At 35.6% G+C, this 11,655-nt stretch overlaps 1 protein-coding gene across 1 annotated transcript; it reads right to left on the bottom strand.

Moving 5' to 3' along the window:
• Window positions 1-7,145: 7,145 nt before the first annotated feature.
• Window positions 7,146-10,456, bottom strand: LOC121728763. Its single transcript, XM_042117014.1, has 6 exons — window positions 10,373-10,456; window positions 10,235-10,302; window positions 9,275-9,490; window positions 8,704-8,874; window positions 8,138-8,275; window positions 7,146-7,798 (listed from the first exon to the last, which is right to left on the bottom strand). Exons 1-6 carry the CDS (start codon window positions 10,401-10,403, stop codon window positions 7,181-7,183), a joined length of 1,242 nt encoding a protein of 413 aa, XP_041972948.1. The 5' UTR covers window positions 10,404-10,456; the 3' UTR covers window positions 7,146-7,180.
• Window positions 10,457-11,655: the final 1,199 nt, after the last annotated feature.

An 11,655-nucleotide genomic window follows, 5' to 3' on the forward strand; every position in this document is an offset into this window, starting at 1 on the left:
CAATTATCATACTGTTTCATATCGCAGTTTTGTCAAACTTATTTTTGTTACTCTTATATTTAACGTTTTAATAAAATCAATACCTAAATATAAAATATATAAGAATAAGTCATTTTAGCCCAAGTTGCTCTAGCAACTTTTAATAGTATGTATCACCATACCTAAGTTATAATATGTACACTTGTACAATTGTCAGTCACACCTTGCACAATTCACATGTTTGATGACAATTAACACTTCTCACAAAGAGCACTGCTACTTGAAAAGTACAATTTCGATATCAATTGGACACAGTAAAAAGTTTAACGGACAGTGCCCACAAGTCACAACAGTCTTTCCCAAAAAAAACATAATAAAACGGCGTAGGAAGCCAAGCGCACGCCACTGATGGCTTCTTGCAATAATTTCCGTTTTCAATGAACGCGCTTCTCCTTTTTATCAGCGCACAAACTAAGACGGTTGGGAATAAATCGAAATACAAAATTGATTGTTGACTTTTCCCGGCCTCTTTATTACTCTCATAAATAGAAAGGTGATTGAAAATTCCCTACGACTGTGTCGGATTTGACGATTCCGTTGTAATTTTAACCAAGGTAGGATATTTTTTCATTTTGTCTTATTCCATTATCACTTACTAGCTATTTGACCGAGCTTTGCTCGGTATTCTATAAAACACGAATAAAATGACATTTTCTAAAAATGATTCCTAGCTAGATCGATTTATCGCCCCCAAAACCCCCTATATACTCGTACTAAATTTCATGAAAATCGTTGGAGCCGATTCCGAGATTCCAATTATATATATATATATATATATATATATATATATATATATATATACAAGAATTGCTCGTTTAAAGATATAAGATGATAAACAAACGGGTGGACTGTTAGTTATATGCTTAACTTGATATTTTTTATATAACACTTGCGTCGATATAAGTTTATCGCTAAATAGAAGTTGCTTTTTTCCACAATTAAAACTATCCTCATGATTCTCAGGAAATTGTCTACACCCTATCAAAATCAAAATCGGTGCCGCCAGCGGTGTTATGCGTGAAGAGCCTACAGAAGGAAAGACAGACAGATAATGCACTTCCCATTTTTAATATTAGTCGTAGTCTAGAACCTGAGTAGACGGCGCGTAAGTATTCGAATTTGAATTTCGTTGTGAATATTTCTCTTTTGCTTTCTACTAATAAATAACTCTAAATAAATAATAATAGGTATAACTTATGATTATTATAAATAATTTGACACATAATGAAATATTTTGGCGTAATTAAAATAAATCATTAATGTATTAAAATACTCGTAAATTATCCATCTCATTAAACATTATTTCGTGGAATTACTTTTTGCTCAAAACGGGAACCCTTGAATAGGTTTCTGATAAAATAATTGATTTATATTTTATCATCATTCTTTTTAATGGAATTATACAATTACAGAAATGTTTGCTGCTAACACTAAGATACTAAAACTGTTTTTTGTTTATGACCAGTGTAAGTTGATCTCAGCTCGAAACAGTTCTCCCCTAATCATCGCTTACGAGGTGGCGTACAATACGAGGGGTCTAAAGGACTGGTGAAACATTACCCTAGATATTCTTTTTATTCGAGTTTTAATTATTAAAAGTTTTATGAACTGCTTATTTGTTTTTATGAGGTCGTTGAATTAATTTATTTTGTTTCTGCGCTTGTCTTTATTTTTAATTGCCGTCATTCCAAAAATTACTTTATCCTCACCCTATTTTCGTTTAGGGAAATAAACGAAAAGAAAGTATTGTAGATACTCGCAGATAAGATGATGAGGATATTCTTTATTCATAATATTGTGTTTGTTTTTTCCGTTAAAATTTTAAATCAAAATATTAAATCTAGATTGGTTTATAACGTAGTTTGTCTGATTTATAATTTATATCTCCGAAAGCTGTGTAAGGACTACGTCAATATACATTATACAGTTAGGACTCTATAATATTTTCTCTATGTTAAATTTCTAGCTTTATTTCGTGTTCTCCTAAATGTTTTAATGATTTTTACCATTTTTTAAATTTTATTTTTTATTTAAAAAGGATGAAGGGAACTTGGCACTATGTTACTTTAATCCCCTTTAAATATGTATTCATAATTTTATGATAGGTAAACAAGCTTACACGCACATTACAATTTTATTAGGAATTGCTAATCGCTGAACAAAATATTTTGTAAAATACCAGAGAGATACCACGATATTTAGTCCACTATTGTCTTCAACCTAAACTAGAGCATCCCAATACGTAAATTATAGCTTCACAGGGAAATCTCTATACCTTAGCAAATTGTACTCGAAATTGGAAGCACCGTATCTCGACTACTAAGTTTCAACAGCTGGCCTCAACGTCGTAAAAGCGATTAAATATTACAAGCAAAACCAATAATATTGTATTGCTATTTGTGATTCCACAGGCACAAGGCACTACAGACTATTGATGCCTCGTTTAAAATATTACTATGCGTGGAAAAAAATCTAAGGACGAAATACTTATTTAATTGAAAATAAATCATACATCTTAATTTGTAAGGTTTAAATATCGAATGAATCAAATTACCAGGCAGAAATATCAAGCATCGTTTTAGCCAATGATACATTATATAAAAAACTCAAAGCAGATAATATGTTACTACCGCGCGCGTTGTGAAACTTCAAATACGGCCCAATTGGGTCGTCTTTTATTTAGTCTGTCTCTTTTATGTAAATGGCATTTCGTATCTTTCGTTTCACTTATCTGTCAAATTTGCCTATGTTGTTCGGAAGAGATTTAAACCGGAAAATAGTATGAACGTAACAGATCTGTATAAGTAGAATATCATTGGTTTTAGCTCTGATTCTACGACATTATTGCGCTTTCGATGTCGTGACATTATTACTTAACGTCACGTAGCTCTTATATTATCATTTAAAAGCAGTTTAGTTTCAAAGAGATATTTCCGTGGAGTTTTCATACGATGGGGCGGGTCGGTTGTAAGTAAATTTAACTTTAAAATATGCGTAACAGTTTCCCGAAGCGATCCCCTTTAGAATTGAAACACATCGACTCATATTAATATACATTTCGATTCCAATGTGCTACGAAACTTTTTAAAGAAATTTCACTCACGATTTTATAGCTCAACCGAACGTTTTGTATTGTGAATATTTAGCAGTTATAATATTTTCTTTTTTATATCAGTTTATTAGTTTATATAAATTTAATGAAACAATATCTATCTCTGGAAAGTGGAAAAGTTCCTCTCCTGCTAATAGAGAAATTATTTTTTAAACCTTCATTTGATTCAAGTGATCGAGTTATGAGCGCTATAATAATAATAATATACTTTTATGTTGCACGCTAAGTTATTTTCTGTTATAAATCACTACATTCATCACATACATCACTATCACTACATACATCAATAAACTCTTGTGGTGTTTATAAAATGTATGTAGATACTTTTACATGTCACCAAGCATATTATTATAAGTATACGTAGCATAATATAGGTATACTAGATGTTCCGTAATTTAGGAATGTCACGGAAACCGTACATTTTTCTGCAAAAAAGAAACCTATATCCTTTCACGTGGTCTTTTCTTCATGTGTGCCAAATAACATAAAATTGCTCTAGTACCTAGCATCTTAAGATAATAAACAATTTTAAATAATTACCTCCGTTTTTTTCCACATTTTCCTCTATTTCTTCGCTCCTATTAGTATTCGCGTGATAAAATATAGCCTAAAGCCTTCCTCGATAAATGTATGTAGTATACATCAATAAACTCTTGTGGTGTTTATAAAATGTATGTAGATACTTTTACAAGTCACCAAGCATATTATTATAAGTATACGTAGCATAATATAGGTATACTAGATGTTCCGTGCGGCTTCGCACGCGTAATTTAGGAATGCCACGGAAACCGTACATTTTTCTGCAAAAAAGAAACCTATGTCCTTTCACGTGGTCTTTTCTTCATGTGTGCCAAATAACATAAAATTGCTCTAGTACCTAGTATTTTAAGATAATAAACAATTTTAAATAATTACTTCTGTTTTTTTCCACATTTTCCTCTATTTCTTCGCTCCTATTAGTATTAGCGTGATAAAATATAGCCTAAAGCCTTCCTCGATAAATGGGCTATCTAACACTGAAATATTTTTTCAAATCGGACCCGTAGTTCCTGAGATTAGCGCGTTCAAACAAACAAACAAACAAACTCTTCCGCTTTATAATATTATTATAGTATTAGAAGTATATAGATATATAAGTAAAGTAAACTTCAGGTTTTATTAAACGTAGTGTTTAATCAGACAACCGAAGACGTTTGAGCAGGGGCGGTGCGGGCATGGCAAAGTTTCTGAATAAGTAGAATTAAGTAAGGCGAGCTTAACGCCTTCACAGTTTGCACTAATAGCATTATCAAGTTTCCAGACCGTATTGAAGGAATACTGGCATATGTTTACTTCATATTTTACAATATTATTATAGCCTTAATTAAACTTTTTAATCGGGACTTAACGCGACTTATTTAAGTAGTAATGCTACTTGTTGTGTGTCGCAGTGAACCTACTGACTTTCAGTGTATTGGAACACAAATATTGGACAATAATTCGAGGGTAGTCGTAGAACCGACCGCCCGGTGCAAACGAAGACGTCGCGCTCCTGCAGTCCCCTCGTGACCACGGCCGTTGCAACACGGCCGAAACGTCGAGAAAAAGTATGTACTCGTAGTAGTATTACTACTTAAATAAGTCGCGTTAAGTCCCGATTAAAAAGTTTAATTATAATGCAACGCGAAAGTTTAAAATGTTATTATTATAGCCTTCTTGCAACCGTTCATGGCATTCGGTTTCCCCACAGTCCCTTTACCACCCTTCACCGTGAAGTTGTAAAAAGTTTTAACTAAATCAATAGATTTATAATAATATTATCTAAGTGTTTTGGAGATTGTAAATTAATGTTGAGTACCTATGAAATGACTTACAGTTTTCGATTAGAAACATTGCAAAAGAAGCTATGTTGATGAATTTAGGCTACCTTCGGTGACTCACTTAGATTTATAAGGGTGCCCACGTTATACTTTTTGTGTGGGACTGACAATGCGGCATTATTAAAATTCGATGCTATTTCTGACCTTAATGAATTGTATACGTAAGAAAAATGAATATTATTATCTCGGTCGTGGGAATCGCAGACACAATTGTTATGCGGCACCCGGGTGCCCCTTGGGAGTTGATGGGTTATATTACAAAAGTACCGTAGTTAAGAAATTACAATCCACAATATTTGTTACTATTATTATAAGTAGCAGCACAAATTGGATGCTAATAAAGTCTTTGAATATTTGAACCTACTTTTTGTACGTAATATGACGTGGGTTGCACTATTATTTTTAGCGGACGTAGACGGGAAGACTTCTACCTATACAACAATTTTTTTTAATGAAATAAGGGGGCAAACGAGCAAACGGGTCACCTGATGGAAAGCAACTTCCGTCGCCCATGGACACTCGCAGCATCAGAAGAGCTGCAGGTGCGTTGTCGTCCTTTTAAGAGGGAATAGGGTAATAGGGGAGGGTAGGGATGGGAAGGGAAGGGAATAGGGGAGGGTAGGGAAGGGAATAGGGTAGGGGATTGGGCCTCCGGTAAACTCACTCACTCGGCGAAACACAGCGCAAGCGCTGTTTCACGCCGGTTTTCTGTGAGAACGTGGTATTTCTCCGGTCGAGCCGGCTAATACGTGCCGAAGCATGGCTCTCCCACGTATAAAATTTTATACATTTGTTTCTGAAGTGTAAGTTAATTTGAACATTATAGCTATTGAAAGTTCTTAAGCCATTGTATGATTTACAATCTATACTAATATTATAAATGCGAAAGTATCTCTGTCTGTCTGTCTGTCTGTCTCGCTTTCACGCCAAAACTACCGAACCGATTGTAATGAAATTTTGTATACAGATAGTCTAAAGCTTGAGAAAGGACATAGGCTACTTTTTTACTGGAAAAAAGGGTTGTAAGGGGGTGAAAATACGAAAATTTGTTCAAATTAAGTTAGTTCCAAAAATTCATACTAGATGGCGCCGTGCGTCTCTTACATCGCGCTAACGCTTGCCCAACATCTTTCTATAAGACGTGATATCATAATATAGCTAGGTTTCGATTTTTTTCGATTAATTACGTTATTAAATAAGTCAGTACTTTATAATATAAAGTACTGACTTATTAAATAACGTGTATATAATATAAAGTTTATATTTTATACAGTGACGTAACCTTAAACCTATCAATGATAAATAGTTTATCGGTAAAGTTGTGTAATTGGGGGGCTAATTAAGCTTTAAAATTTGGCATAAAATATAAAGTTTAATATAAAAAAATGAAATATTATGTGCACACTGCACAGCTGTTTTGATTTAAGGGGTTTTTTTTATAAAAGCTTTTGACACCAATTTTGTTGACATCGCGCGCTATAAACTGAAGTCCACGCGGACGAAGTCGCGGGCAACAGCTAGTTACTTATAAAGGATGTAACAAAACTAAGTGATAATACTTTTGAGTGTGCACGAGTTCCTTTTAGAGAGTTTACTATGAAAGTAGAAGCGCTGAAAGGCCAATTTTTTCACTTTTGTATGGGGAAACTCGTGATGCTGGGGGGTTTGCCAATAAAATCATAAAAAATAGCTGCTACTTTTACAGTGAACACTCTACAAGGAATACGTACACACCGTTAAGTATTATCACTTAGTTTTGTTACACCTGTAGATATTTGCATAGATAAAATATCCCACTTAAATAAAGGTTCAATTTAAAATAAAAATCATGACGTAAAACGCTCATAAGTCAGACTCGCAAACAATAATTATATTGTAAGAGGTGAACTATTAGTGCTATTAATATTATTTCCCATTTGTACATTTACAAGCGTTCTCGGTAGGTAGATAGTTCATAAGTTGAGTGGGATAAAACTTGAGTTGTTTTGCTAATTGACTGTAGCGATAACATTCTAGAATTCAATTATTTCTCTTTGAAATGTCTACTCAAACTAATGAGCTCCTAGAAGCTTCTGAGTGAATTTATTTTAAAATGCAGTATCGAGGTACCACGTAACGAAATTAAAACATAAATGGAATACCTAATAGAAATTTATTGAAATAAAATACGTTACAGAAGAGTGAAAGAAACGATAGTTGCAAGGGTGACACTAAACCCTTCAACGCACATCGTGGCCCGGCTACTCGTGCGAGCGATTGCTGTTTTTGTTTTTTTGGGGAAGTTTATTTTTATATCATTGTCTCCCATCCTCAAAACAGCCGTTCTTGTCGGCACCGAAGGCGTAATTTCGGGTTCACTCGTTAAATTGACTTGGGTGTACGGGCTCGTCAGGTTGGCGATATCGACGTTACCGAGATTAGCGATTATATCACTCGTTTCTTTTATCTCCTCCTTTAAGAATGCGAATGATTCGTTAACTGGAACTGATGTTTTATTTTCGACTGCCTCAATATTGAGTGTTTCGGTGTCGGTCGGGTCGGTGGTAGTTACAGTGGTTGCGACGGTCATCGCATCGGTTCTGCGTGCACCGACGGTCATTGGTGAATCCTTGTCGTAAGCAGAGCACATGTTGCTGCATGGACTAGCCTGACACTGTTCTTGTATGCCACACTCTATGAAACCCCGGCTGGCCACCGCGACATGTAAATGAGGTTGCTGGCAACCACTTAGATAACTTTGAACACCGACGACTGTTTCCTCACAAACCAACGGTCCACCTCTGTTTCTCTGTAGAAAGAAACCGTAAATTATGAAAAATTATTTAATCCTAACCTTTTTAACAACCACTATTGACTTTTTAAAAGTTTTTAAACTCTTTCTTTTAAAAATGTTGTTAAATCATTTCGATCTTAATATTTCGATCGCAGACGACCGACTTTTTGTGCGATCGAGTCTGCGGCGCCCATACAGTCGGCATGGCCGCGATCTCCCTAATACTCAATTGCCCACTACCGCTGCCTTAAACTACTACACATTGGTCTCTTTGAAACATATTGCAAATAATGATACTCGTAGCTTGTATACTATGTTAACATTATATTTCACAGACAGTTTTGGACTACATACCGGGCACAGGCCGAGGTCTGCTTCGCTTGTGTTGTAGCTAGAACAGATGACGTTGCTGTCATTCGTCTTGCACGAGTCTCGCTGCAGGATTTCAATGGTCCACTTCATGAGGATTTGATCTACAGAGCTGTTAGAGTACTGAAAGTAATTGCCGTTGTTAATTTCACGTATATTATAAGAAGTAAATATTAGTTTTTTGTTCATATTATATAAACTCTTCATTTACTGGACTATCTTGATAAAAGGCACATACAGAAAGGATACTGCTCAATACAAAAATATAAATTTACTCATGGATCCCATCATCAGGTCACCACTTTTCTGAACAAGGTACCAAATTGGATTAATACCCTATACAACAAAACAAACATTTTGAAAATCGGTTCACAAACGGCAGAGTAATCGTTGAACATCCATAAAAAAAATATCCACAGCTGAACGTATAACCTCCTCGTTTTGGAAGTCGGTCACTAAATTATAATAAAGTGCATAATAAAAGATAAAAGAGACAAAACTTAGAAACAAAAAAAACACTTCCAACAAAAAAAATGAAATTATTTTTTTACCCCAAATACAACGATGAAGCAAGATTTTCCTGAGAGGTCTTGTATTTTTTCTGGCAAAGCAGCTGGTGCCACCATCGAGGTGGTGTTGAACGGTACCATGGTCTTCAGGAGTGCCAGGAAAGTGTCGCCCCAAGAGCCCATCTTCTCCTTTGACTGCACCACTTGAATTATCTGTGATTTATTCAATAAATTTTTAAAAGCTAATAAGCATTTCAGAAAAGAATTTCTTAAGTTTCTTCTAAGTACCAACTCTACGGTTTCTCCAAATATTTAAAAAGAATTTGAAGCAACACTATTTTCCACGGCTGCGTTTGCGCGCTAAGACGTGCGCGTTTTCTGCTGTACCGATTTTGGAAAAAACGCGAGCTGAATACGCACAAAATCCGCGCACATCTGAACGCACCCTTAGGTTGTGTTACAACAACTGTGTCGTGTGCGTGTCCGTATAGAGACTGTAGTATTTGATTTTTATGTAGTATTACAATCAATGCATTTTCCTTCCACCGCGATTCTATTGGATCTTAAACTACATACGTATTTTCCGGTGGACGGGGCCTCTAATAGAGATTACCTCGCGGTCTTGCTCCATCTCTTCCTCGTACAGGGTGAAGTTGGCATCGACACTGTCAGCACCGGCTCTGGCCACCAGGGTCTTGCGGGGGAAGGTGGTGTTGTCGTGGACTTCAATGTTCACAGACACGAGCCAATCGGGACGAATCAGGATCGCATTCCGGATGAAACGCCTACCGTCTTCCAATATCGTGTCATCCGTGTAATAAGCTATTGCCTAGCAAAAAAAAAGAACATACAATATAATATGTTAGTATTAAAGTAATAAATATATTTCCGTTGTCTGGTACCCATAACACAAGTCCTTCAGGTACTTAGCACGGGGCCAGACATCCATAGATATTATTATTATTATAATATTATATACGGTTGAATTAAGAAACCTCTTCTTTTTTTGAAAGTCGGTTGAACATGAGATCAACTTACGCTGTACGACTTGACATCGTGTCTTATAAAGTCAGCTTATTATGAGAACGAAGCTTACATGAAAATAATTACATAACAATGAATTAGAATCAGGCTACCCTACACGAGCGCTAGACCTAAAGAAATGGGAAAGAAGGTGAAAGAAGAAAGACCTTGGAGGAGGCTTTACCTAGCAGTGGAACAGCATAGGCTCGTAAAAAACCTTTGTAGACTTTTAATATTATGATACTAAGGGCCTGTTTCACCACTTCCTGATAAGGTGCCGGATAGGCTTATTTGACTTATTTTCCATACTCTATCTGTCAAGTTAAGTGGTGGATAGCCTTATCAGGAAGTGGTGAAACAGGCCCTAAGAATTATTTTTCAAGGCTGACAGGCAGCTTGGACTTTGGAGCAAATGATATACTATAATTTGATGGATCTTTCCACCTTTACTATTAAAATAAAATAGGACTGATTAAACTTAGTTAGGCCTATGTCCAGCAGTGGACGACTATAGGCTGATATGATGATGATGAAGATGAAACTTAGTTACCATGTAAGGGAATGTTCCACTCTTTACTTCATATTCTTTGGTGCTTTGTCCTTCGCTCCCTAGAACGCCTAAAATTAAAAAAAAACTGGTTGAATATAATTTTAATCGACAATTTCATTATTTTATTACATTACTTACACAAAACAACACATAATAACACACAGCGCATTATTTATTGCAAGATATAATGCAAATTTAATTTTACAATTTTATGAAAACTAAAGTTCTGTGTCTGACAGAACAATCTGTCAGTTTTTGAAAGAAGAATTTTCAGTTTTTTTATTTCTTTACCACCAGCAAAGTAGTTTAAGTTTTTAATAAGTTTCATAATTATTATTATATTGCCTCTAGAGGTGATCGCACAATATGTCCGCAGTACGCGTAATACTTAATCAATGCAATAATACAATGTACGCGCCATATGCGCCGCATCCCAGTATTCGTTGTGTCACGCCGCATCCTAGAATTCGTTGTATATGTCGTAGGATGATTTGATAAATCCGTGTTTTCGCGAAATCCCTAGAATTTTCGCGAAAACACGGATTTATCAAATCATCCTACGACATCGTAGGATGATTTGATAAATCGAATTTTCGCGAAAATTCTAGGGATTTCGCGAAAACACGGATTTATCAAATCATCCTACGACATATACATGATACAACGAATACTGGGATGCGGCTCGTGTGGCGGATGCGGCGCATACGGTGCGGACAAAATATGTGCGTGGACCTTTATTAAAAAGTTTTACAAAGATTGGTAACACCGTTAATCTTTATAAAAATACTAGCTGTCCCGGTGAACTTCGTGTCACTTTAAAACCTTCCCTGGACTTCTACGAATATTTTAAGACTAAAATCAGCCCAATCCGTTCAGCCGTTTTCGAGTTTTAGCGTGACTAACACATTTGAAAATCCATTTTTATATATAAGATATTTAATCAAAACATTTTTTCTCTATTAACTCTATTTTATTAATGAAACATAACTTATCAGATGCAAAGTTAAAACTCGAACGGCATAAGATAAACAGCATAAAAGGTTAGCCATTTAAAAATAAAATTAGCCGAGTCACGTAGCCGTTATCGTTGACAAAGTTGAGTCGAGTTTAGTCGAAGCATTAATCAGAATCGCGATGGAGCTTAGATGCATTATCCCCAATAAGGCGAAAAGAATGAGTTTGCAAATTTAAAACGCGTGTTTTACAGATAAGGTGGAGAATAAATCCAGGAAACATCTAATTATTCATGTAAGGGGTGTCTCGAGACGCGTATTAATACGCTCGGGAGGACGTCGACTTTAAAAATATGCTAAGAGTATAAAAAGAGCAGTTTATTTTAAAATATCGCGGACAGGGACACGGCTTGGGCGGGCGAGGCGGACGGCTGACTCCGCGCCTTCTCTGTTCCGCAATTGAATACA

Source organism: Aricia agestis, chromosome 7 (assembly GCF_905147365.1).
Source record: "Aricia agestis chromosome 7, ilAriAges1.1, whole genome shotgun sequence".
Classification (NCBI taxonomy): domain Eukaryota; kingdom Metazoa; phylum Arthropoda; class Insecta; order Lepidoptera; family Lycaenidae; genus Aricia; species Aricia agestis.